Source organism: Microcaecilia unicolor, chromosome 1, assembly GCF_901765095.1.
Source record: "Microcaecilia unicolor chromosome 1, aMicUni1.1, whole genome shotgun sequence".
Classification (NCBI taxonomy): domain Eukaryota; kingdom Metazoa; phylum Chordata; class Amphibia; order Gymnophiona; family Siphonopidae; genus Microcaecilia; species Microcaecilia unicolor.
The window spans coordinates 166925473-166952534 of record NC_044031.1 but is presented as its reverse complement, the minus strand read 5'-3'; the positions used below and the strand labels follow the sequence as shown (position 1 = coordinate 166952534).

At 44.7% G+C, this 27062-nt stretch overlaps 1 protein-coding gene across 5 annotated transcripts in view; it reads right to left on the bottom strand.

The window, feature by feature from the left end:
• The window catches only part of NFE2L3 (nuclear factor, erythroid 2 like 3), a 104611-nt gene that overhangs the window by 9802 nt on the left and 67747 nt on the right, over positions 1-27062 (bottom strand). For 2 of the 5 annotated variants that reach the window (XM_030202179.1, XM_030202170.1), the window contains exon 5: positions 2948-4000. In XM_030202179.1, coding sequence (XP_030058039.1) covers positions 2948-4000 — 1053 coding nt within the window. Of the gene's footprint in view, positions 1-2224; positions 4001-27062 lie in introns of those variants that run through there. The other 3 variants (XM_030202154.1, XM_030202162.1, XM_030202189.1) reach the window with 2 other exon arrangements.

The window sequence follows — 27062 nt, the reverse complement described above, 5'->3', positions numbered from 1 at the left end:
TATCACCTTATCAATATTATGTATGAATAATACTTTTCCTACCCACACATAATAAACCCCTTAAATAAAATCATCCTCTTATCTTTACCCTTACGCCGTTCTAGCGCCAGCTTGACCAATTAATCAAAGGAACAAATCAAAGTCAGGTATACACATAAAGTAGCACATATGAGTTTATCTTGTTGGGCAGACTGGATGGACCATACAGGTCTTTCTCTGTCGTCATCTACTATGTTCCTTGGAACAAAACTGGCTTGGAGATGGATAGCCTGGATTCAAATGTGATAGGCCTCTCTCTGTAAAGCAAGGGATCCCATTCCACCTTGCTTGTTTTATACAAAACATTGCAATCTGATTGTATAAGAAAAGAAACCCTCCTCCTCTGTACAGAATGTGTTTGAAAGCAAAAGAACATGTAATAGTGGAGGAGTGGCCTAGTGGTTAGGGTGGTGGACTCTGGTCCTGAGGAACTGAGTTCGATTCCCACTTCAGGCATAGCTCCTTGTGACTCTGGGCAAGTCACTTAACCCTCCATTGCCCCAGGTACAAATAAGTACTTGTATATGTAAGCTGCATTGAGCCTGCCATGAGTGGGAAAGCGCGGGGTACAAATGTAACTAAAATAAAATGAAGCTCCAAAAGATTGATGTGGAGTTTTGATTCATTTGCTGTTGACCCTGAGTCCAGGAACAATGGGCTTCCCATCCCATCCTTCTAAGGAGGCATCTGGCTAGGAGGAAGTCCTATGATGTATGAGGTGGTGGAACTACTTAGCAAGATGGAAATTGTAAGAAGCTTGCCATGGTACTTTTTTTTTTTTTTAATGAATGAGCAACAATGGAACATCCTGAATAATTGTGAAGACACAGAAGCAGCAGATTACATCACCATGGTAAGAGAAGAGTGCAACACAGAAATTCTGCAAGATCAAGCAATCCAGGCAAAATGTGACCCAAAATTCACAGCACTCACTACATCCCTATGTTAGGTTTCAGGATGCACAAGAGGAAATCACAGTTAAAAAAAAAAAAAAAAAAGTTACCCTATAAAAATCAGCAATCCCAGTTTGCTTAAAATTGTAACCTTAAATATATTTAATGAGAACATTGAGCGGCCTCCAGGACCTTTTCTCAGGAAAGCGAAATTTTACAAAACAAAACAGCATAATTATAACTTCCACAGGACAGAAAAATATATAAATTAAAAATGCATAACCTACAATACAGTTCTTTAGATAAGCAACAAAAATTGTAAACCTATTTGGATTTTTAAAATGCGCTCCAGTGATGATCACATAAAAAATAAAATCTAAGGTCACTTTGTAGTTCACAGAGTTCTACCTTCCAGGTGACAATACACTTGTGGTGTGTATCACCCTGTATATTTGATTTTATAACACACTCCCGGATCTGAACGAGGGGTAATAAGGGTGACCTAAACTGAAGGGCAATTTTCAAAAAACTTTTTCTATCCGTTTACTTGTAGGAAATCAAACACTTTAAAAATTGCCCCCCCCCCCCCCCCCCCCCCAGCCCCATGCAAGGAAAAGTACATGCCATCTCCACAGTGCATGCATGCACTTTTATTTTGGTGAAAAGGAGCAGGGTAGGGCAGGCCTGGTGATGTGTGCATATGGATTTTGTTGTGAAAATTCTTGTATGTTCTTTATCCTGTGTATATTGTTGCGTAGAAGGGAAGAAAGACTACCTTCTGCAATTCTAGTTACAGCTGAACCTGTTGGTACATTTGGAGCAGTAGCAGTAGAGGGTGTTAAGATGCCATTTAAATGTTTAAAAGGTAATTTTGTAACAGTCCACTGTGCAGCAAATAAGTACATAAGGTGCACCAATCAAATGGGAAAATATGCGTACACGTTCCTTTTCAAAATTATCCCACTGAAAATACCTATATGTATTAATACCTGCTATTTAATACACACGACATTCCAAGCATTTATACACATACTTGTGAAAAATTTAAAAGTATTAGCAAAATGTCAAAGTCACCCCCAAATCCACCCCAGAGTGCTCTGCTTGCAGAAGGTAAGTGCGCAAAATGGTGCACCTCACGTTTACCCATAGAAAGTCCAGCCAATTTTATAACAAGCCATTTCCATACAAACCAACATTTTGTGTAACTAAATCAGTGGTTTAGCCATGGCAGGCCTTGGTGCCCCCCCCCCCCCCCCCCCCCCCCAATTTTGGGTTCAGGTCCCAAGGTCTGCTGGTTTGGCTGGCAGGGGCCTGCCTCCCCAATCCCCGACCAGCAGCAGCTTTCCCGAGGCGATATTCAGCACCATGCTGCCTGTCCTGCTTTCCCTCTCCCCCGTTCGCATGCTCAGTATTAGTGAAATTGAGCATGCGCAAACTTCGCGGGAAAGTGGAGTAGGCAGCATGGCAAATATCACTGCAGGAAGGATTCTACTGGCAGGGCTTGGGGATCCCTGCCAGACCAGTTTATGTAGGGTTGCAATGGGGGCAGGGCAAAATGTGCCCCCCCACACACTTTGGGCCCAGCCCCCCCCCCCCCAAAAAAAAAAAATCAAGGTCTGGCTACACCTCGGCTTTAAATTATTTCTAATTGATAACTGCTACCTGAATACACACAGTAATCAGGTGCAACTCCCCTTCCTTTTTGTGTGTTCATTGCTTAACGAACACACAAGGCCATGCTGTATTTGTGCCACTAAGAGCTCCCAATTGAAATAGCCTATAAAAAAGGCCACAGGAGAAAAATTTGTTCTTCACTCTTATTTTTGTTTCTTTCCCTTTTGTTGTTCTGTTTTATGCTCTAATTTGAATGCTCCCCTAGGCACAATCAGGATTCTGCCATCACTGTGGCAGCGGAGAGCATACCGACTGGGGTTCACAGGCCTGCCATGCTCATCTCTTAACTGGCTGAAAACACTGCGATACAAATCACTGAGCTTTTGTTTCATCTGGCTCACCGATTTGTTACACTGGGCTTTTTCTTTCAGCAGGCTTGCCTTCTGTGCTTGAAGTTGGCATACATCATTTTCCAGGTTCAGAATTGCATCTAGTTTACGTTTACGGCAATTCTGAGCAGCAACCTTGTTTTTACCTCTTCGTCTGATGTCACGAATAACAGATATTTGGACATCTGTTAAGTAGTATTTGGAGAGAAGGCTGTTGAACACATCAACAGGCATGCCGACAATCTCCTCTACAGAAAATGGAATTCTTAGAGCTTTTGCGCGTCGTTCATCACGACTGAAAATTTTGTCGGCATCCCTGTCACATCTATTTAATTTGCTTGCCTCTGCAGACCACAAATGACATTGCTCTGTACCCGACTTCAGTTGCTGTGGCAGGAGACTGTAAGTATGATTATGATGAACATGCTCAAACTGTGGTTCCTCACAAAAGTCTGAATCAAATCGACATTCCAATCGACAGCATTTATTATGCTCCAGAAGACACCCTCCAACAGCGCCTTCCAGATGATCATATGAAATAGATTCCACATCACCGCTGTAACCTACAGCCCCTTCTTCACCAGCAGAAGTAGACAACGAATCAGAAGTGCTCGAAAGGGTTGGACTACGACTGGAGCTTAAAGAAAGTCCAGAATCAGAATCTGCTTCAAAGAGCTGGGAAACTCCAATAGGATCAAAACCTTCTTCTATGGCTAATGACATCAGATTTATCTCATCAAATATGTTTTCATCAAAACCTGACAGAATATCTTGGTTTGTTAGATTTCTAATACTGTTCTCAACATAGGGAAATAAGCCTGTCAGATTAGACTCACTGAGGAATGCCTCAGGATTTCTGCTAGAGTTTGATTGCTGGAAGGATTCTTCTCTTTGAAAATTGCTGGTTTCTGAATTTCTTCGAAGAGTAGGATCTGATCTTAACATGGCCTCATGAAGACTTACATCTTGGCTGACAGCTTGTGTAAAATTAACATGGAAGTGCGATGAAGGATTCAGACCACTGTTACTATTGCCAACAGGCTGAATATCTTCAAGTGATATTTCCTGAAAAAGAAAAGAAAAACAGAAAAAGAGGTTCATCATAAACTTAATTACATAATGTTTGACTTTCCCAGGAAAGCACATTAGGCAGCTCTCTAGCAAACTAGATAAGATAGTTGCTCACCAGCAGTTAGCATTCTCGTGAAGGTATTTTGCATGGAGTCACACTGATGGGTCACCGAATTATTACCTAGGCTTTCTCAAGCTTAGAATTCTACTGTGATCTTATGTATAGCATCAACTATCTAATTTGGCTTCAATCATTTTCTGTCAGCTTGTGCCAGGTGCCAAATGTCAAGGTGTATTTTGAGTCTGAGCTGCATACACAAGGTCAGGAAGCAATATAAACCAATTGCAACTATATATCCTTTAAGAGACACCAAACATCAAAGTATGCCAGAGGATTGGCCCTTTTTACTTAAGCAGCATACCGTGAAAGCACACAGAAGTCTACCCATTCAAAAGGTGGCAGCAGTATGTGCTACTCAGCCAGAGCCTGGACTTGGTTTGTGACTCTTAAGTTGGCAGGGACTGCGAGCATAAGCACTTTTCTAAACACCAAGTCAAGAAACTCTTAAAGCATCAATATATTCAGCAAGGACACTTTTAAGCCATCAGATCATTTTTTCAGAGAGATATAACCTTGAAACATTAGCGGACACAAAGTTTTGTTGTACTTGAGGCACTCAAGGCACAAAGTGTTCTAGTAATAGAAAAGACTTCCAAAACCAGCCTGCTAGGATCTTGCCAGGTATTTGTGACCTGGATTGGCTACTGTTGGAAACAGGATACTGGGCTTGATGAACCTTTGGTCTGTCCCAGTATGGCAATACTTATGTATGACAACCCAAGACACTAAAGCTCACGCTCTGTGCTGCATGAGAAGAGTGGCATGTTCCGCTGTCCTTCTGTATGTCAAGTGAATCCTTAGGTGGCAATAACCCACAGAAGTAGTCCTCGCAACACACCTAGTCATCTTTGTTTATAGGATATCCGTAGTGAATATACACAAGATAGATTTGCATACGATGAAAGTAGTGCATGCAAATTTCTCGAGTGTTCATTGTGGAAATCATGAAAACTCAACTGACTGGGCGTGCCACATGGCTGGAGATCAAGTGCTCTGTTGGAGAATTCAGGTAATTCCAGAGAAGAAATAAGGGAAAACCTGTAGCACAAATCTGCTATACTTCCAACACAACACTGCATCAAATAAGCCTCTGAGTATGGAAACAAATCCTAAGAGAAAAGCTTTGCACGCTCTCAAGACTAGAAGAAATAGCCAAATCAGAAATTATAAGTCGAAAAACACCTAAAGGGGAACACAAAGAGGGGCATAATCGAACAAAAACGTCTATCTCCATGGGCGTTTATCTCCAAGAACGGGTCCGTGAAGGGGCGGACCGAACTGTATTTTGGGAAAAAATAGACGTCCATGTTTTATTTGACAATTTGTCAGCTGGGCGTTTTTGTTTTTCAGCGATAATGGAAAATGAAAGCGCCCAGCTCAAAAATGAATAAATCCAAGGCATTTGTTCGTGGGAGGGGCCAGGAGTCGTAGTGCACTGTCCCCCCTCACATGCCAGGACACCAACCGGGCACCCTAGGGGGCACTTTTACAAAAAAAAAAAAAAAAGGTAAAAGAGCTCCCAGGTGCATAGCACCCTTCCCTTGTGTGTTGAGCCCCCCAAATCCCCCTCAAAACCCACCACCCACAAGTCTACACCATTACTATAGCCCTAAGGGGTGAAGGGGGGCACCTACATGTGGGTACAGTGGGTTTGGGGGGCGGTGTGGAGGGCTCCCATTTACCAGCACAAGTGTAACAGGTGGGGGGGGATGGGCCTGGGTCTACCTGCCTGATGTCCACTGCACCCCCTAATAACTGCTCCAGTGACCTGCATACTGCTGCCAGGGAGGTGGGTATGACATTTGAGGGTGAACATAAAAAGTTGTGAAACAGCATATTTTTGTGGTGGGAGGGGGTTTGTGACCACTGGGGGAGTCAGGGGAGGTCATCCCCGACTCCCTCCAGTGGTCATCTGGTCATTTAGGGCACTTTTTGGGGCCCTATTCGTGGAAAAACAGGGTCCAGGAAAAGTGCCCTAAATTCTCGCTAAAAACGCATATTTTTTGTCCATTATTGGCGAAAGGCGCCTATCTCTGATCGCCCGATAACCACGCCCCAGTTCCGCCTTCACCACGCCTTTGACATGCCCCCATCAACTTTGTCCGCATCCGCGACGGAGTGCAGTTGAAAACGTCCAAATTCGGCTTTCGATTATACCACTTTATTCGTTTTTGTGAGATAAACATCTATCTCCCGATTTGGGTCGCAATATAGGCGTTTTTCTTTTTCAATTATAAGCTGGAAAGGCACTTAAAACTTGAAGGAAAATAAATTTGCAAAATACAAGAGGATTTGTCATGGTCCTATATGAGGAGGAACCAACCACAGGGAAAAAAAATTCAGTTTTCTCTATGCTTCAAGCAGAGCACTAAAGGGCCCTTTTACAAAGGCGCGTAGGTGCCTACGCAAGTCCAACGCACATCAAATTGGCACTACCATCCAGCTACCACGTGCCCCGGGCAATAATTCCATTTTTGGTGCGCACCAAAACATGCGGGAGAAAATATTTTCTATTTTCTACCAAGTGGCGTTTACCTGGCGGTAATCGGCAGTTGACATACGTTGAACTCTTACCACCGGGTTAGCGCATGAGACCTTACCGCTAAGTCAATGGGTGGCAGTAAGGACTCAAGGCCGAAAATGGACATGTGCTTTTTTAATTTTGCTGCACGTCCATTTTCCGACACACACACAAAAAAGCCTTTTTCCTAGGCGCGCTGAGGAAATGGACCAGCGTGTGTCCAAAACACATGCCTACACCAAGGCAGGCCACTTTTAGGCACGCCTTAGTAAAAGGGCCCTTAAGTTCTACAGTTTCAAGTCTGATAGATTCTTTTGGAATCCGAGCATAGGAGAAAGTGACTCATCACTGTACAGCTCCATACAAAAACTCATTACTTTTGAAGAACTTAAGCTGCACATGCTACCAAACATACTATTTCCATACTTTTCAGCAATAAAATGTTACAAGGCTAATGTTTAAACTGATTTTTTAATGGGAAGCAATTTTATGAGTCTATATGGAACACTGTTAGAACAAAACACAGGATGATTTTCAAAGAGTTTAAGAGCCTTATGTTGAGAGTTAGAGATCTAAATTAGGTGCCGATGATCTGGGGCTGATAACATTATAGTTGGTGGTGATATCAACTTGCCCTTGGATGTCTTCATGGACAGAAAATCTACTGTTAAATCCAAAGTAATAAAAGCAAATGCAGCATTGAAAGAACTCCTGGATTCCTGGAACTTAATGGATTCATGGAGAATAACCCATCCCTATGAAATAAAATTTTCGGACGTGCGTATTGGACACACGCCATAAATGAAATTACAAGAGACACGCAGTAGCTCCATTTTGGCACACAGGTGCGCATAGATGCTCACGCACTTAGTAAAATGGCCCCTAAGCAATTAACTTATTACTCAGGTGCCAATAGGGTGGGGAAAAGTTTGGCAAATTATTTAAAGGCAAAAAGATCTGTAACTTTCATATCAACTATTAAAGATAAACATAACAACATATTCACTAAAAAAGAAGGCATTCTCAAGAATTGTGTAGAATTTTACACTGAAATTTATAGATCTCAAAAAGCTCCTACTGATCAACAAACATGACTAATGCATCCTTAAAATTAGGTAAGGCCCCTGGCGGGGATGGGTAAACCATTGAATATTATAAATATTTTTCTAATCTCCTTTCTCCTACCTTATTACGACTTTACAATCATTTTTTGCAACAAAATAAAAGTTCAGGCACCTTCACTAAAGCAAATATTGTAATTCCTAAGAAACCTAGCAGATACTCTATGTTGGCTAAAAATTATAGGCCTATTTCTTTGTTGAACAATGATTTTGCTACTGAGAGAAAAACATGTGATTTATACTAAATTGAACCCGCCGACTCCAAATATGAACTCCGAATTTGCCTGACACGTCCAGATTTTAAGTTATACATGCAAAGCCTATTCACTTATAATATTAATGCATTATATATTGGAAATATTCCAACGGACATGCCCGGACGCGCTCAGACAGGTCTATTGGCTGATGTCAGCAGTAAGTATATAAGGCAAGATGGATAGATGCAAATGTGTTAACGATCCGAACAATTTCTGCTACATATGTGGCAAATACACTACTTATGATCAGCGCAAGAATCTGACAAAGCAAGTGCGCCTTGCTTACAAGTATTACTTTGACTGTCAAACTGGAGATCAAGATAAAAGCTGGGCACCTCATGTTTGTTGCACTGTGTGTTACTCTGGGCTAACGCAGTGGTTGAATGGTAAAAGGAAAGGAATAGCTTTTGCAGTGCCGATGGTTTGGCGTGAGCAGAAAAATCACCACTCAGACTGTTATTTTTGCATGACTAAAATCGCCGGATATTCAAAGAGAAACAAGTCACAAATTGTGTATCCTGACTGTGAGTCTGCTCTTAAACCAGTACCATACGATGTAAAGAATCCAGTGCCTGCCCCTCCTGCAGCAGGAACGGCAATTGAAACTGACACTTCTGATCCTGATGAAGAAGATGTTGATTGGCATGATGTATTTCCTGATCCAGAACAACTGGAGGGTCAGTCGCACTTGCTGAGTCAATCAGATTTAGATGATCTGGTAAGAGATCTGTCATTATCTAAAGAAAAGTCAGAACTGCTAGCTTCTAGACTTCAGGAATGGAATTTGCTACAACGAAGCACCACAACTTCACACTTTCGTCATCGATACACCAAGTTAGCTGCATACTATGCAATGGAAAGCGATGTCTGTTTCTGTACTGATGTAAATGGTCTTATGATGGAGTTAGATGGTACACATGTGCCCGATGAATGGAGGCTATTCATAGACTCTAGCAAAACAAGTTTGAAAGCTGTCTTGTTGCACAATGGTAACGAAAAACCATCTGTTCCATTGGCTCATGGGGTTGGAATGAAAGAGACCCATGCTTCTATGGAGTTAATTTTGAAAATGACCAAATACTCTGAACATAAATGGAATATTTGTGCTGACCTGAAAGTGGAAGCACTGCTGCTTGGCCCACAGTTAGGGTACACAAAGCAATAGTGTTTCTTGTGCCTATGGAACAGTCGTGATGACAAACATCATTACAAAATGAGACAGTGGCTTCTCAGAGTCGAGCACATAATTGGTCGGTACAATGTACAACACAAATCACTGGTCGATCCACTTCAAGTTTATCTTCCACCACTTTACATTAAACTTGGTTTAATAAAAAATGTTGTAATTGCACTTGATCATGATGGAAATGGTTTCCAGTATTTGAAGGAGATGTTTAGCACACTGAAAACTGAGGCTAAAATAAAGGCCGGAATTTTTATTGGCCCCGAAATCAACAAACTAATGCATGACGACACATTCAGAACAAAACTTAACCCTCTGGAACTTGCAGCTTGGGATGCATTTGTGCTAGTAGTGCAGAACTTCCTTGGGAACAGATGAGCTGAAAACTATGCTGAACTAGTAGACAACAATATGAACAACTTGGCTGCCGAATGTCATTAAAAATGCATTTCTTACATTCCCATCTTGACTTTTTCCCACCCAATTTGGGACACGTAAGTGACGAACATGGAGAGAGGTTCCATAAAGACATTTCTACAATGGAGAACAGATATCAAGGCCGCTGGAATCCCAACATGATGGGGGACTATACTGCTGGTTTTTGCAACGGGAAAATATGACTGGTCACAAACACAAAAGCAGATGCCTTAACCACTTTTAACAGTACTGGGCCTTGCTGAAGTAAGACTTTTCAACTGGAATATGGGAAAATTAGGTTCTTACCTTGGTAATTTTCTTTCCTTTAGTCATAGCAGATGAAGCCATTACGTATGGGTTATGTCCATCAACCAGCAGGGGAGATAGAGAGCACTCAAACTTTCACAGTGCCCTCTTGGCCAGCTAGCTCCACTGCCTCTTCAGTATTTGAAGCTTCCAAAGCAGTATGGCAAACCGCAATGAGAATCACAAGAGCTTTCCTCACAGCAAACGATGGCCCATCACAAGGGCATGAACTCATAAAGGAGGGAATGCACATCCTCCTGGAGGGAATAAATTCATCCTCCTTATTGTATAAGTGGAGGGGAACACACGCGCCTCCTGGAGGGAATCACACATCCTCCCAACACACTGGAGGGAATGAACTCATCCTCCTATTTATAGAACTGGAGGGGAACACACGCGCCTCCTGGAGGGAATCACACATCCTCCCAACACACTGGAGGGAATGAACACATCCTCCTAAATTTAAACTGAACATGAATCCTGAAGATTGTTTTCCAACTTTCTCCCAAGGAAGAAACTTCAGGAAATTAGAACAGAACCTGAAAAACAGATTCACAGCATACAGACAATCATACAGGGAGGGCTCATGGCTTCATCTGCTATGACTAAAGGAAAGAAAATTACCAAGGTAAGAACCTAATTTTCCCTTCCTTGTCATCAAGCAGATGAAGCCATTACGTATGGGATGTAACAAAGCAATCCCTAGATAGGGTGGGAACAAGCCACACCACGCGCTAGCACTTGTGCACCAAAACGCGCATCCCTCCTGGCAGCCACATCCAGCCTGTAATGTCGGGCAAAGGAGAGCTTAGAAGCCCATGTTGCTGCACTGCATATCTCTTGAAGAGAGAGTGCTCCAGTTTCAGCCCAAGAGGAAGAAATCGCTCTAGTAGAATGTGCCTTAAAGGCTACAGGCGGAACCCTGCCGGCCAGCAGATAAGCTGAAAAGATAGTTTCTTTGAACCAGCGGGCAATAGTGGCTTTAGACGCTGGAGACCCTCTGCGAGAACCGGATAGCAAAACAAACAGATGATCAGAAGTCCTGAAAGAGTTAGTAACTCGCAGATACTGCGCACATCCAAAAGATTCTGGAAAAGATTCTGGAAACTCTTCCTCTGAAAAAGAGGGCAAGAAAATAGGCTGGTTTAAGTGAAAGGCTGAAACCACCTTAGGCATAAAGGAAGGCACGGTCCGAACCGTGACTCCGGACTCTGAAAATTGCAGAAATGGGTCTCTACAGGATAGCGCCTGGAGCTCTGACACCCGTCTAGCCGAGGTAATGGCCACCAGAAAAACGGCCTTCAGTGTCAAGTCTTTCTCCGATGCTCCCCGAAGCGGCTCAAAAGGAGATGCCTGCAGGGTTTTCAAAACTAGCCCCAGGTTCCAAGCTGGACAGGGTGCTCGCACTGGAGGTCGGAGCCGAAGCACCCCTCTAAGAAACCGAGTCACATCTGGATGAGCAGCCAAAGACACGCCTTCCACCTTACCACGAAGGGAGGCCAACTCTGCCACCTGCACCCGCAGGGAATTATAGGCCAAGCCTTTTGTACACCTTCCTGCAAAAAGTCCAGAATCGGCGAGACAGGAGCCCGCATTGGAACAATGGCTCTGGAAGCACACCAAGACTCAAACAGGCACCAAATCCTGGCAGAAGCCACGGAAGTGGACCGCTTGCGGGCTTGCAGGAGAGTGGAAATAACTTTATTGGAATAACCTTTATCCCTCAATTGCGCCCTCTCAATAGCCATGCCGTAAGACCAAAGCGGCCGGCGTCCTCCATGGCTACCGGTCCCTGAGTCAACAGGTTCGGTACCAGAGGTAATGGCAGAGGAGCCTCCAGGAGCATCTGTCGGAGGTCTGCATACCAAGGTCTCCTTGGCCAATCCGGGGCGATGAGGACCACTTCTCCTGGGTGCAGCCGAATCCGCAAGAGCAGGCGCCCTATCAAGGGCCATGGGGGAAACACATAAAGTAGACCCGGAGGCCAGGGTTGAGCCAAGGCATCCAACCCCGCCGAGCGAGGATCTCTCCTTCTGCTGAAGAAGCACGGGACTTTGGTATTGGCACTTGTCGCCATTAGATCCATCACGGGCTTGCCCCATTTGGCACAGATCTGCAGGAATACTTCGTCTGCCAGATTCCATTCTGCTGGATCGATCTGATTCCTGCTCAGATAATCGGCCTGCACATTGCTCTGACCTGCAATATGAGCTGCCGACAGACACTGAAGATGCAGCTCGGCCCAGTGGCAAATCAGTTCGGCCTGCGCGGCTAGTGCTCTGCACCTTGTTCCGCCTTGTCGATTTATATAGGCCACCGTTGTCGTGTTGTCCGACATCACTCTAACAGCCAATCCTTCCAGGGTCACTTGAAAGGCCAGAAGCACCTGAAACACCACTTTCAACTCTAGGCGGTTGATGGACCACTCCGACTCCTCGGGTGTCCATAGACCCTGGGCATGCTTCCCCTTGCAGTGTGCGCCCCAGCCCTTCAGGCTGGCATCTGTTACCACTAGGCACCAAACGGGGAGTGTCAGCGGCATTCCTCGCCGCAGCATGCTGTCCGAAAGCCACCACTCCATGCTGAGACGGGCCGCAGGGAGCCAAGTAAGTCTGCATTGGTAATCCTGAGAAATAGGAGACCATCTCCGGAGTAGGGAATACTGTAGAGGTCTCAGGTGCGCTCTCGCCCAGGGTACCACTTCCATCATGGCTGTCATCGATCCCAGCAGCTGGACAATGTCCCAAGCTCGCGGGCGGGGCATCCTCAGGAGCAGACGGACCTGATTCTGAAGCTTGCACCGCCTTAGCTCGGGTAGGAACACATAGCCCGAGACTGTGTCGAACCTGGCCCCAAAAAACTCTAGAGATTGTGAAGGGGACAGGTGACTTTTGGCCATATTGACGACCCAGCCTAGAGATTGCAGTACTGAGACCACTCTGGCTGTAGCTTGTAAGCTCTCTGTTGCAGAGTCTGCTCTGATGAGCCAGTCGTCTAGGTACGGGTGAACCCTGATACCTTCACGCCTGAGAAAAGCAGCTACTACCACCATTACCTTTGAAAAGGTTTGGGGAGCTGTGGCGAGGCCAAAAGGCAAGGCCCTGAACTGGAAATGTTTTCCCAACACCGCAAACCTCAGAAACTTCTGGTGCAGGGGCCAAATCGGTATGTGCAAGTAAGCTTCTTTCAGGTCTAGAGACGTGAGAAACTCTCCTGGCTGAACCGCCGCAATGACGGAGCACAGGGATTCCATGTGGAAATGCCGCACTCTCAGGGACTTGTTCACTTCTTTTAAGTCCAGAATAGGGCGAAAGGACCCACCTTTTCGCGGCACCACAAAGTACATGGAGTATCGGCCGCAGCCTTGCTCGGCGGGAGGCACCGGGGTCACTGCCCCTAACTGAATCAGACCTTGTAAAGTCTCCTCCACCACCGCCCGTTTGACGGCAGAACCGCATCGGGACTCCACAAACACGTCTCTTACTGGGGCGTTGAATTCTATTCTGTATCCATCTCTGATCAGGTCCAGAACCCACTGATCTGAGGAAATCTTGGCCCACTCCTCGACAAAGAGGGAAAGCCATCCTCCGATGACAGGCATCGAGGAGAGGGCCGGCGCACCATCATTGAGAGGGTCGCCCCTGAACTCCTGGTCTTGAGCCACTGGCTGCGGAACGCTTGTCCGAGCGAAAGGAGTTCCTCTGCTGACCACGGGCACGTGAAGTGAACCCAGCAGAACGCCCCGGGCGGTACCTTCTAGCTTCACGGAAGTGAGGTCTGTACGAGGAGTGGACCGCCTGGCCCTTAGAGGAAGGCCTCTTCCTATCTTCGGGCAAGCACTGGGGTTTTGGATCACCCAGGCCTTTCACAATTTTCTCTAACTCCTCACCAAATAGGAGAAGTCCTTTGCTTAGAGGCCATGTCCGCTGCCCAGTGTCGTAGCCACAGACGACGGCGAGCCGCCACTGCTACTGCCATTTGTTTAGCCGAAGCTCTGACAAGGTCATAAAGAGCATCAGCCAGAAAGGACAAGGCCACCTCCATCCGCGGAGCCACATCCAAGAAGGGCTCCGCTCCATCTCCGGGCTGAGCCACTGCCTGTTGCAGCCAAGCTAGGCAGGCTCTCACAGCATAACAGCTGCATGCAGACGCCCGAACAGTGAGACCTGCAATTTCAAAGGACCGTTTCAACGCTGTTTCCAGCCTACGGTCTTGAACATCCTTCAGGGCAACACCTCCTTCAACAGGGAGGGTAGTTCTCTTTGTCACCGCAGTGACTAGGGCATCCACTGTAGGCATTTGAAAATGAGCCATATGTCCCTCACGCACAGGGTATAACTGCCCCATAGCCCTGGAAACTCTCAAAGGTCCCTCGGGGTCAGCCCACTGAGCCGAAACAAGCTCTAGGATGGAGTCATGCAAAGGGAAGGCCCGAGCAGCTTTCTTGGTACTAGCCATCCTGGGATTACCTGAGGAGGCCATGCCACTGTCAGGATCTTCAATCGAGAGGGCCTGCAGGGTATCTGAAATAAGCGCTGGCAGCTCATCACGGTGGAAAATCCTCACCGTGGAGGGATCATCCAGATCCTGTGGTAAATCCGCACCTGACTCTGGTTCCTCAGACCAAGAACGTCTGTCAGAGTTCTCCGAATCCTCACACCCCGACCACGGGGGGGAAAAAGGTGCACCACAATCTGAAGGGGAATTAACCCTTCTGCGCTTATCTTTAGGCCAAGCATCCGGGAAAAAAGCCTCACTGGGCAGTCCCAGGCCAGAATCCATCATGGGGGGGGGGCAATCAGAGGAGCCTCAGGCGACCCTTGAGGAAGGGCTCTTTTCATCATGTATGCTTTATGCAGCAAAAGCACACAATCCGGGGAGAAAAACTCACCCTGGGCACCCAAATCCTGTCCGGTGCTAGCCACTCCTGAAATAACCTCATCTCGAGGTGCCCCACCCGGCTCAGGTCTCTCCGTGTCCACGGAGGCCGCGCCATGCGGTGTAAGCAAAATGGCGCCCGCTGCCAGCTCAGAGCGGGAAGAAACATCGCTCGCCATGCTCGGTCCGGCTCCTACGCCAATACAGCACAATTTACAGAGCCCTGCTGCTGATTTGCGCTTGCCACAAGTGGAACAGCACTTTACATTGTCCGCAGCCATCGCCGAAAAACGGCGGTAAAATCCAAAATGGCGGTTTCGCGCCAAAATCGCCCCGATCGCAGGCCCACCCCGGAGTTGGAAAACACTCTTACCTCAAAGGATCTAGTGTACAACTACGATCCTGCTGAAAATCAGGTCAAAAACCTCTGTTCCAGCGTCTCTGCGTTTAAAAACGCGACACGACTTTTTTTTTTTTTTTTTAAAGCTGTGAGGAAAGCAGAGGTATTGAAGACTCCGGAGGCTCAGATGAGTGGGAAAGGCAGGGAAAGGGCGAACCTATATGCCTGCATCCACTGTTGGTGGGTAAGGACAGGGAAAGCAAGGCAATATGTCCACATCCACAGAGGTATGGGTAAGGCAGGGAAAGGGCTAACCTATGTGCCTTTAAAGTGAAGCTGCTATAGCCTCCAACACCCTGGTTAACAACTGGCAAGCCAGGAACCACCTCCCGGCAGATTTTTCTGGAGCTCGAACAAGCTGCAGCCACCCTGCTAAGGGAGATAGAGAATACTGAAGAGGCAGTGGAGCTAGCTGGCCAAGAGGGCACTGTGAAAGTTTGAGTGTTCTCTATCTCCCCTGCTGGTTGATGGACATAATCCATACGTAATGGCTTCATCTGCTTGATGACAAGGAAGAGACTTTTTTGAAATTTTGTTATTCCATTACATTTTCATATACTGTTTTTTTTTTATTTTAAATATCTTTTATTGGATTTCAATATAATACAATAGAAGCAAGAGCTCACCACAGTTCAACAAGCAACATTTACAAATCATGGCAAAACTGGAGCTCACATTTAAGAAACAACTATCTACAACTAGAATCACGTTAAGAAAAAGGAGAAGAAAGAGGAGGTGGAGAAGTTAAAAAAAAAAAAAAGAGAGGGGGGAGGGCTGGAGGATACAAATCCAGACATGGAGCATGCATAGGCCACAACATACATCAACCTCATTGCTTATCTCTGTACCGAAGCAAAATAGGATACCAGTGGCAGCCATTTTTCCCTATAGGAAGCGAAGTGAGAAGATTTCTTTGCCAGATGTAATTCGAATTTGTACATTTGGAGCAATGAGTTCCACCATTCCTGATAAGTGGCCTGATGTAAGGTCTTCCAATGGGAGAAGATCACCTTCAATGCCAAGGAGACCATGGCACTAACAAGAGCCCCCTCACTAGGAGTTAACTGACCCCCAAAGAACTGTTCCCGAAGAATCACAAATTGATAAGAGATGGAGCCAGGGAGGGGAAAAATGGCTACCAGCTGGGACCAGACTTCTGACCAGAACATGTGAAGGCACACACATTCAAATATAAGATGCCTGAGAGCACCCGTTTGGGAGTGGCAAGACCAACAGACATCTGGACTAGAGGGATTGATAACATGCAACTTATACGGCGTCCAAAGGGATCTATGCATAAAGAAATACATAGACTGCGTAGTGGTAGAAGAGTTAGAGCACCTGAAAAGGGACTTCCAAAGCAATTCCCACAGCTTGCCAGAAATAGGTTGCTGCAAGTCTTCCTCCCAGCACCTTCGCAAACCAGCACAATTAGTGCTGGATTTACGAAGGAGATATTTGTAAATGTGGAAAGCCGCATGACCAGTGCGCTGAAGCTTCAGACCAAAATCCAGAAGCCCTAGGGTTTGGGAGAGGAACTGGGCTTGAAACCCACCCTTGTACTGCTTTTTTACCATGGAGCCAAGCTGAAGCCACTGGTAGAATTGGGCGTCAGAAAGGTCAAAGTCCAGTTTCATTTCTGCAAAGGTTTTCCAAGACTGCCTATTTGCATATATCAAAGCCTCTAAAGTCCAAATGCCGATACGTTGCCACTGAGACCATGAAACCTGCTTATTGCCAATTTTAAAGTTGGGGTTATTCCAAATAGGGGTGAGAGGCGTAGCAGACCAAGGGATATCCATTAATTTATCAAGGGACACCAGTAATTTAAAGGTTGCATGGATGAGCGGATTAGACATGAGGCCCCTGGGAAGACGCATACCCAGGAGATGGGAGTGCTGCAACGGGCCAAAAAGGGTTTGCTCAAAAACCAACCACCTGGGCGGGGAAGAAACACCTACAGAAGCGAGCCATTCCATGCCCTGCCGCTTAATAAAGGCTTTATGATAAAGCAGGATATCAGGAAATTTCACACCTCCATGCTTTTTTGGAAGTTTAAGTTTGCTCAGGGAAATTCTGGGCAACCTAAGATTCCACAAGAAGTGGGTCAGCATCCTTTCCAGACGCCTATAAAAGGCACTAGGAAATAAAAGATGATAGTCCCTAAGGTCACGTATATGTGACCTTAGGGACTATCATCAATTTAATGGTATCCAACCGCCCCCACCAAGTGAGGTGCAAAGGGGACCAAGTCACCAGTGCAGCCTCGAACTGAGAGATTACCTTGTCAGAGTTAAGTTTAATGGTGTTGGTGAGGTCTCTATCAAAGAAAACACCCAGGTACTTCATAGATAATAAGATTCATTTACAGGGCAATTCAGGAGCAATAAATGGTGTACAGCTGTCGTTTAGCGGCATCATTTCTGTTTTCTCCCAATTAACTTTATAACCAGAAACCTCTGAGAAGCTAGATATGAGAGCAAAAAGGGCTTTCAGGGATGACTGAGGTTTGGTGAGATATAACAGAATGTCATCCGCATAAGCTGAGAGCTTGAACTCCTCCGAGCCGAGATGAATACCAGCAACATCAACTGATTGCCGGATGGCCACTAGGAGAGGCTCAAGGGCCAAATTAAATAGCAAGGGGGAGATGGGGTAACCCTGCCTAGTACCTCTATGCAGAACAAAAGAATCAGAGATGTCACCATTAGCCACTATACGAGCATATAGTAGCTGTACCATATGCACATAAGTATCAGGGAAACCAAATTGCATAAGCACTATAAATAGATATTTCCAGTCTACTCGGTCAAAGGCCTTTTCCGCATCTAGGGAAACAGACAGTATGGGATAATCCTGTGACCGAGCAAAATGCATTACATGACAGAGCAATCTGGTGTGGTCAGCACCACTCCGGGACTTAACAAAACCAGCCTGATCCCTGTGTATAAGAGACGGGATAAGACTCTCAATTCTACAGCACAAAATTTTGGCATAAATTTTAAAGTCAGTATTTAACAATGAGATAGGCCTATAATTCTGCACCAGGGTGGCGTCTCTTCCGGGCTTAGGCAGCACTACTATGTTAGCATCCAAAAAACGACCAGGAATAGTAGATTGCAGCAGCGCTTGAAAATAAGTCAACAAATGAAGTGAGATGGCGGAAGAGAAGGCCTTATAAAATTCTGCAGGTATTCCATCAGACAGGGGCGTAGCCAGACTTCCGTGGGAGGGGGGTCCAAAGCCCGAGGGGAGGGGGCACATTTTAGCCCTCCCCCCGGCGCCACCCCCCCCCCCCCCGCCGCCATTTCTGCCCCCCCACCCACCGCGAACCCTCCCCCGCTGCCGCCTACCTTCACTTTTGATAAAAAGGACGTCAGACTCAGAGAACAGAGTTCTGTTCTCTGAGTCTGACGTCGCACGTACAACGTGCAGGATGTCAGCAATGCATGCAACAGCAGGAGCAGGATGGAGAGGACGTCGGCTGGCAGGGAGTGGGGTCCCCCGCCAGCAAAAGTGAAGGTAGGCGGCGGCGGGTTCGCCGGGAGGGGGGTCCAGGTCCCACGTAGCTACGCCACTGCCATCAGGGCCAACAAAAACTTTGATGTAGATCAGGTAATTGTTGAAGTAAAACTCGTTCTGTAAAAAATTATTCAATGCTTTCCAAGTGCTTAATTCATTTGGGCAAACTTATGCATAACAAAATTTCCTGACGTGTTACAATTCTGACTTCGGATTTGGAATACGCACACTGAATTTAGTATAGGACAAATGTTTTTTGTCCAGTAGCACACAAAATCTTTTTTTTTTTGTTGTGCTGTGTTATGATTAAGATATACAATAAATTGCTAGATGATCGATTGTCCAAAATTATTTCTAAATTGATTCATCCCTCCCAATCAGGCTTTGTGAGAGGCAGATTATCCTCCGATAACACCAGAATTTTGTCACATATTCGTACTATGCAAGCGCTACAAGTACCAGCTTGTTATTTCGTTAGATGCTGAAAAAGCATTTGACTACATTGAATGGAAGTCTCTCTTTTCAGTAATGGCCTGGTTTGGATTGGGTGACAGCTTTAGCAACATGGTTCAAATATTATATTCCAGCCCCACAGCATGACTGTTTATTAATGGGTCATTAACACAATCATTTTCTTTAACTAGAGGAACAAGGCAGAGATGTCCCCTTTCCCCACTGCTTTTTATTTAGCCCTGGAGCCGAATTGCAATCCGTTCATCCTCTGATATCCATGGGATTACTTTTGTGAATACCCAAAGCTATCAGTTTATGCTGATGACGTTTTACTGTATGCCCCTTTTCCTGCAGAATCTGTTCCAAGTATCTTTAAACTAACAGAAGAATTTGGAAAATTATGCAGCTATACTATAAACTAGACAAAAACAGAGATGTTTTCCACTTAATGCTTACTGTATAAAGATAACATCTGTGCCTAACTGTTAGTGTAAAACTGGTTATTAAATACTCAGGCTTGACATTTAAATCCACTCTAATGGTGACTTTACAAGAAAATATAGATAGAATAATTAATCTTGTAAAATATTTGCCTTAAATGGAGCCCTTTGTTCTTATCATGGTGGGGTAAATTGTAGATAGTGAAAATGGTGATTGCTTCCCAAATATTATACTTATTAAGCATGCTACCACTTCAATTTCTCAAATCATTCTTCATGAAAATAGATAAAACTCCTGATGGCTTTTATGTGGAATAACCTCCCCCCCCCCCCCCCCCCCAGTACTGCCCTTAAAAAATTAAGATCACCTAAAGGTAAGGGTGGCGTAAATATTCTCAGATTTTGAACTGCATAATAAGGCGTTTCTGTTGAGGGCAGCATCTTGGTGGTCTGTGGATCTGTTGGATTACTTCAGTCCCATTATGGTTACATGTAGAACAGCAATTATCCCATCCTATTCCAATAAAAATAGAATAGGTGCTACTTCTATTGCCCCAGATACGGAGCATAATGTTGTAAATGACACCGTTGATTATTAATCTGCTGGATAAACTTCAAAAACATCCTATTTTAACTACAGCCCAGGCCCCTTTATGGGAAAATCCTCTCATCACAATTAATAAATCTCCCCTTTTTTTGCCATACTTGGATATGTACTGGTATTCTCAGTCTCAATGATGTCTTAGATTCACATGGTATTTCATCTTTCAGCAAATTGCAGGCATCCTTTCATTACCTAATCAATTTTTCAAATGCCTTCAACTTAGGTCTGCCTTGCTTTCAGCAAATGCTGGTAAATGTGTGTGGAATCTGACTCACCTGAAATCTTTTAATACCCTCTCTGGTGCTTTTGAGTGGGTAATTCAGCATCTCATTATAATATTCTTTTATTTCATGTTTGATATAATAACACTGCAAGAACACTTGGCAGACTAAAATATCTGAACTGAAAATCAGTGGTCTTTATTTTGGTCTAAAATAAATAAGCCTCTAGCTTCTGCCCCGATTTTACAGTCTTTATTTTTGATTATGCACAGAACAATTTGGTCCCCAGTTAAACAATATAGAGTTAATCATAAATTGTCCAATCTGTGTTGGCATGCAACTCTGCTATAGGTAAAATGGAACATATGTTATTTTCATGTCCCAATCTATGTACGTATTGGAATCTTATATGGAATAGGATCTCATCCGTACTGAATATTAACTTACCAATTTCCTATAAATATATTATCCTTTGTTCTGCCTTGAGAAGATTTTATCGGTGGAAAAGGGTAAAGTCTATGATATAATAATTTCTATAGCTCTGAAAGATATTCTATAGGAATGGAAAGATGATAGTAAACTTTCTTTCACTTTTTGGTGGAACTCCGCATGTCTTATTTACAAATACGAGGCTAAAGTAGCAGAAACAAAAACTAACAGAGTTGGACATTTTCTTAAAGTATCGGAATCAATACCTCTTTGTGAAAATGCAAAGATTTCATAATTTATATGATCATATATTGTCAAAGCATTTAAATGTATTGCTTCATTTTTAATTTTATTGTATTATTTACCATTATGATTCTCTATTCCTCCTTTGTACAGTTTAGAAAAATATGTCGTGCACATTCCCTTATGCTCAGCATCATGAGCCTCCAGTGCTCAGCATTTTCTTTCTACAATGTGACAGCGTAACTGTTATCTTCTATTATACTAGTATACTATCAATATTGCTCCTATACTGCTTATGAATGTTTTGTTTTTATAATGAAAATTTCAATAAAGATAGTTTGACAATGTCCTTCTGTGGATTAGGAATAGGTTATTGGACAGAAAACAGAGGGTAGGGTTAAATGGCCATTTTTCTCAATGGAGGAAGGTGAATAGTGGAGTTCCACAGGGATCCGTACTGGGACCGGTGCTATTTAACATATTTATAAATGATCAGAAAAACTAAACAATGACTGAGGTGATTAAATTTGCAGATGACATAAAACTATTCAATGCTGTCAAAAAATGTGGATTGTGAAAAACTTGCAGGAAGACCTTATGAAACTGGAACACTGGGCATCCAAATGGCAGATGAAATTTAATGTGGACAAATGCAAAGTGATGCACATTAGGAAAAATAATCCAAATCAGTTACCAGATGCTAGGGTCCACTTTAGAATTCAGCACTCAAGAAAAAGATCTAGGTGTCACTGTAGAGAATACGCTGAAATCTTCTGGACTGTGTGCAACAGTGGCCAATAAACAGGATGCTAGGAATTATTAGGAAAGGGATGCAAAATAAGGCCAATAATATTATGATGCCTCTGTATCGCTCCATGGTGCAACCTCGCACCAAGTACTGCATTCAATTCTGGTTGCCATATCTCAAAAAAGAAATAGCAGAATTAGAAAAGATTCAAAGAACAGCAACCAAAATGATAAAGGGGATGGAACTGCTCCCATATGAGGAAAGGCTGAAGAAGTTAGGGCTCTTCAGTTTGGAAAAGAGATGGCTGAGGGGGGGAATCCTGAGTGGTGTAGAACAGGTAGAAGTGAATCAATTTTTCACTCTTTCAAAAAGTACAAAGACCAGAGGACACTCAATGACATTACATGGAAATACTTTTTAAACAAATAGGAGGAAATATTTTTTTCACTCAAAGAATAGTTAAGCTCTGGAACTCGCTGCCGGAGAATGTTGTAACAGTGGTTAGTGTTATCTGGTTTAAAAAAAAAGGTTTGGACAAGTTCCTGCAGGAAAAGTCCATAGTCTGTTATTGAGATAGACAAGGGGAAGCCACTGCTTGCCCTGGGATTGGTAGAATGGAATGTTGCTACTAACTGGGGGGGGGGGGGGGGGGGGGGGGGAGGTCTTTTATTAAAGCTTAGCTTGTGCGGCCATTTTGGGGATGGGACCCTTACCGTAAGGGCTCCCACGCTAACCCAGCGATAACTGGGCAGTGCGCGGCACTGCCCAATTACTGCCGGATACACTCTGGTGCGCTAGGGGTGGAAAGTATCGCCAGGCTGCTGCGGTAGCCCAGCGGTACTTCCTGTTTAGTGAGAGGTAAGCCTGAGTTGGGCTTACCACCACTTAGTAAAAGGGGACCTAAAGGAGACCTGTGCAGCTGAATTATGGAGTCCCTTGAGTACCCAAAACTATTCATTGCATGCTGAACCTTTACAATATCCCTACATTTTAATTAAAAATATCTTCCTTCATACACAAGTCCAGATATCGAAAAGGACTTATGGCTGGCATAAGTGGTCATGGCTAACCACATATGAACATACAGTGGTGGAAATAAGTATTTGATCCCTTGCTGATTTTGTAAGTTTGCCCACTGACAAAGACATGAGCAGCCCATAATTGAAGGGTAGGTTATTGGTAACAGTGAGAGATAGCACATCACAAATTAAATCCGGAAAATCACATTGTGGAAAGTATATGAATTTATTTGCATTCTGCAGAGGGAAATAAGTATTTGATCCCCCACCAACCAGTAAGAGATCTGGCCCCTACAGACCAGGTAGATGCTCCAAATCAACTCGTTACCTGCATGACAGACAGCTGTCGGCAATGGTCACCTGTATGAAAGACACCTGTCCACAGACTCAGTGAATCAGTCAGACTCTAACCTCTACAAAATGGCCAAGAGCAAGGAGCTGTCTAAGGATGTCAGGGACAAGATCATACACCTGCACAAGGCTGGAATGGGCTACAAAACCATCAGTAAGACGCTGGGCGAGAAGGAGACAACTGTTGGTGCCATAGTAAGAAAATGGAAGAAGTACAAAATGACTGTCAATCGACAAAGATCTGGGGCTCCACGCAAAATCTCACCTCGTGGGGTATCCTTGATCATGAGGAAGGTTAGAAATCAGCCTACAACTACAAGGGGGGAACTTGTCAATGATCTCAAGGCAGCTGGGACCACTGTCACCACGAAAACCATTGGTAACACATTACGACATAACGGATTGCAATCCTGCAGTGCCCGCAAGGTCCCCCTGCTCCGGAAGGCACATGTGACGGCCCGTCTGAAGTTTGCCAGTGAACACCTGGATGATGCCGAGAGTGATTGGGAGAAGGTGCTGTGGTCAGATGAGACAAAAATTGAGCTCTTTGGCATGAACTCAACTCGCCGTGTTTGGAGGAAGAGAAATGCTGCCTATGACCCAAAGAACACCGTCCCCACTGTCAAGCATGGAGGTGGAAATGTTATGTTTGGGGGTGTTTCTCTGCTAAGGGCACAGGACTACTTCACCGCATCAATGGGAGAATGGATGGGGCCATGTACCGTACAATTCTGAGTGACAACCTCCTTCCCTCCGCCAGGGCCTTAAAAATGGGTCGTGGCTGGGTCTTCCAGCACGACAATGACCCAAAACATACAGCCAAGGCAACAAAGGAGTGGCTCAGGAAGAAGCACATTAGGGTCATGGAGTGGCCTAGCCAGTCACCAGACCTTAATCCCATTGAAAACTTATGGAGGGAGCTGAAGCTGCGAGTTGCCAAGCGACAGCCCAGAACTCTTAATGATTTAGAGATGATCTGCAAAGAGGAGTGGACCAAAATTCCTCCTGACATGTGTGCAAACCTCATCATCAACTACAGAAGACGTCTGACCGCTGTGCTTGCCAACAAGGGTTTTGCCACCAAGTATTAGGTCTTGTTTGCCAGAGGGATTAAATACTTATTTCCCTCTGCAGAATGCAAATAAATTCATATACTTTCCACAATGTGATTTTCCGGATTTAATTTGTGATGTGCTATCTCTCACTGTTACCAATAACCTACCCTTCAATTATGGGCTGCTCATGTCTTTGTCAGTGGGCAAACTTACAAAATCAGCAAGGGATCAAATACTTATTTCCACCACTGTATATACCTGGTTATACTAGTATTCTATACAGGAAAGAAGGTGCCTACTTTCCTTTATGCAATAGGTGTAGCGAGGGTAGGTCACCCAGCTTTGGTAAAGTACTGGGGATTTGGATCTTTGATTCTAATTTCTGTTGAGGTTTTTGTTATTCTGTTTGATAAAGTTACTATAATAATTTGTATATTTAGGGTGGGGGGGGGGTCTTATTTGTATGATGATTTCATATTAATATTTATGAGCTATATTAATATGATTTTGTTATGTACATTTTTTTAGTACACTGCTTTAAAACTCTGGTATTAATCAGTATATCAAATTAACAAATCCAATCCAACTCTAAGGATAGCCAACAATATTATGCCACTATCATTTTAAGTTAGGACACCAGAAAGAACTGTAGGATTGTGCAGAATAGAATTTTTTTTTTAATAAATATGAATAGCAACTGAATGTCGATGTTATCTGTACAGCTGGCAGTGTCAGCAATCCCCACTGAATATTTTTATTTATTTTTGTTACATTTGTACCCCACGCTTTCCCACTCATGGCGGCTTACATATTGTATACATGTACTTATTTGTACCTGGGGCAATGGAGGGTTAAGTGACTTGCCCAGCGTCACAAGGAGCTGCCTGTGCCTGAAGTGGGAATCACTTCAGTTCCCCAGGACCAAAGTCCACCACCCTAACCACTAAGCCACTCCTCCACTGGATATACACAATATATTTAAATGCGGCAGCCAGCGTTTAAAAGAACACTGTGAAAAAGTGACTGCCTCCCCCATCGATTTCCCCTGTTACTTGAATATACCAAAATATCTGTGATGCACATATCCCAAAAGCTAACATATTCCAGTTAATAAATTCAAAATAAAACCACTTTTTTCTACCCTTGTTGTCTGGCTATTTTGTTTTTCCATCATCTTGGTCTCAGGTTTCTCATTTCTGCTAATTCTCTTGTCAAAGTCTTCAGTCCATTTTTCTTTTCTCTTCTTCTCTTCCCTCACTACTTCTGTCTCTATCACATTGATTTTTCACTTTCAGCTCGTTCCTCCCTTCACATTATATCCTCTCACCCTTCTTTTTAATTTTCAGCTACCTATCAATTTTCCATCTCCTCTCAGTCCCTAGAGCTTCAATTTCCCATCTCACTCCATTCCAAGCCTCCTTTTTCCTTCCATCTACTCCCCATGAAAACATTTCTACCTCTATACTCAATATTCTATCATTCATCTTCCTCTCACCCCTCTTTTTGACATCTTCCAAATGGTTCCACCATTTCCAGAATCCCCTCTCCCTCTCCTGTAGCTCACCCCACTCATTGCCTGACATCTCCCTGTCCCTCCACCCATAGCATCTTCCTGACCCACCTTTCTGCCCCCCCCCCCCCGCCATGGGTCTATCTCTCCTCCTCTCATTGCCCACCCCCATGGTCCAACATTGCTCTATCTGTTCTTCTTCTTCCCTCCTGCCCTTGATGCAACATCTCTTTCCTCCCTCCATCATACTGTTTAGAATCTTTCCCTTCCACACCCAACATTTCTCCCTCTCTTCCCTCCTCTCCCTCCCTTCTATCCTCAGTCCAACTTCTCCCTCTCTTTCTTCCAACCTGCCCTCCCATCCAGCATCTCTCCCTCCTTCCCTCACTACCACCCCAGGTCCACCATCTCTCCTTTTCTGTTCCCAACTGTCCTCCCATCCAGTATGTTGCCCCCTTCCTCCCCCTCCCTCCACACCTCTCTCCATTTCTCTTCCCTCCCTCCATCCCATTGTCCACCATCCCTTTATCTCCTCCAAACCCAGTCTGGCATATCCTCCTCTTTGAATCCCCTCCCCTACTTTAAAACCAGTTGCTCCAGGGTGCCCCAGTGGGCCGGCATGTCTTCCCCTTCTGTCCACCCCCGTCAGACGTCTCGCTCACCTTCCTGGACTACCTTTAAAGTGAATTGCTCTTTGCAGGGGGTCACCGGCACATCAGTAACGATTCTGATATGCTGCCCGTGGCCTCCTCAGTGATTTCCCTCTGCCACGGTCTGCCTGGGTGGAAACAGGAAGTTGAGTGACAGGGGGGCGGACTGCAGCAGAGGGAAAGCGCCGAGGCGGCCACAGGCGGTAAACCAGAATCATTGCAGTGCCAGCAACCTCCTGCAAAGAACAATGCATTTTAAATGTAGTCTGGGAAGGTGAAAGTGTGTTGGACAGGACAGAAAGAAGGGGAAGACATGTCAACCCACGGAGAATCCCATGGAGTTGTGGGTCCCAAGGCAGCTGCCCTGTCTGCCCACCCCCCATGCCATATCGGAGAAGAGGGGCACTTTTTCACATCACCTGAGGATTTCCTTTATCAAAAGTCATTCCAACATGGTTGAACTAAGGAGAAAAGGAATAGAAAATGTGAAGAGAGAAGGACTACTACATAACAGGGAATGGGAGATTAGAAAGGTTTAAGCGTCAAGGGAAGGTATGGCCATAGATGGAGAACTCAGGAGAAAACAAATGGCAGAGAAGGGGAAATT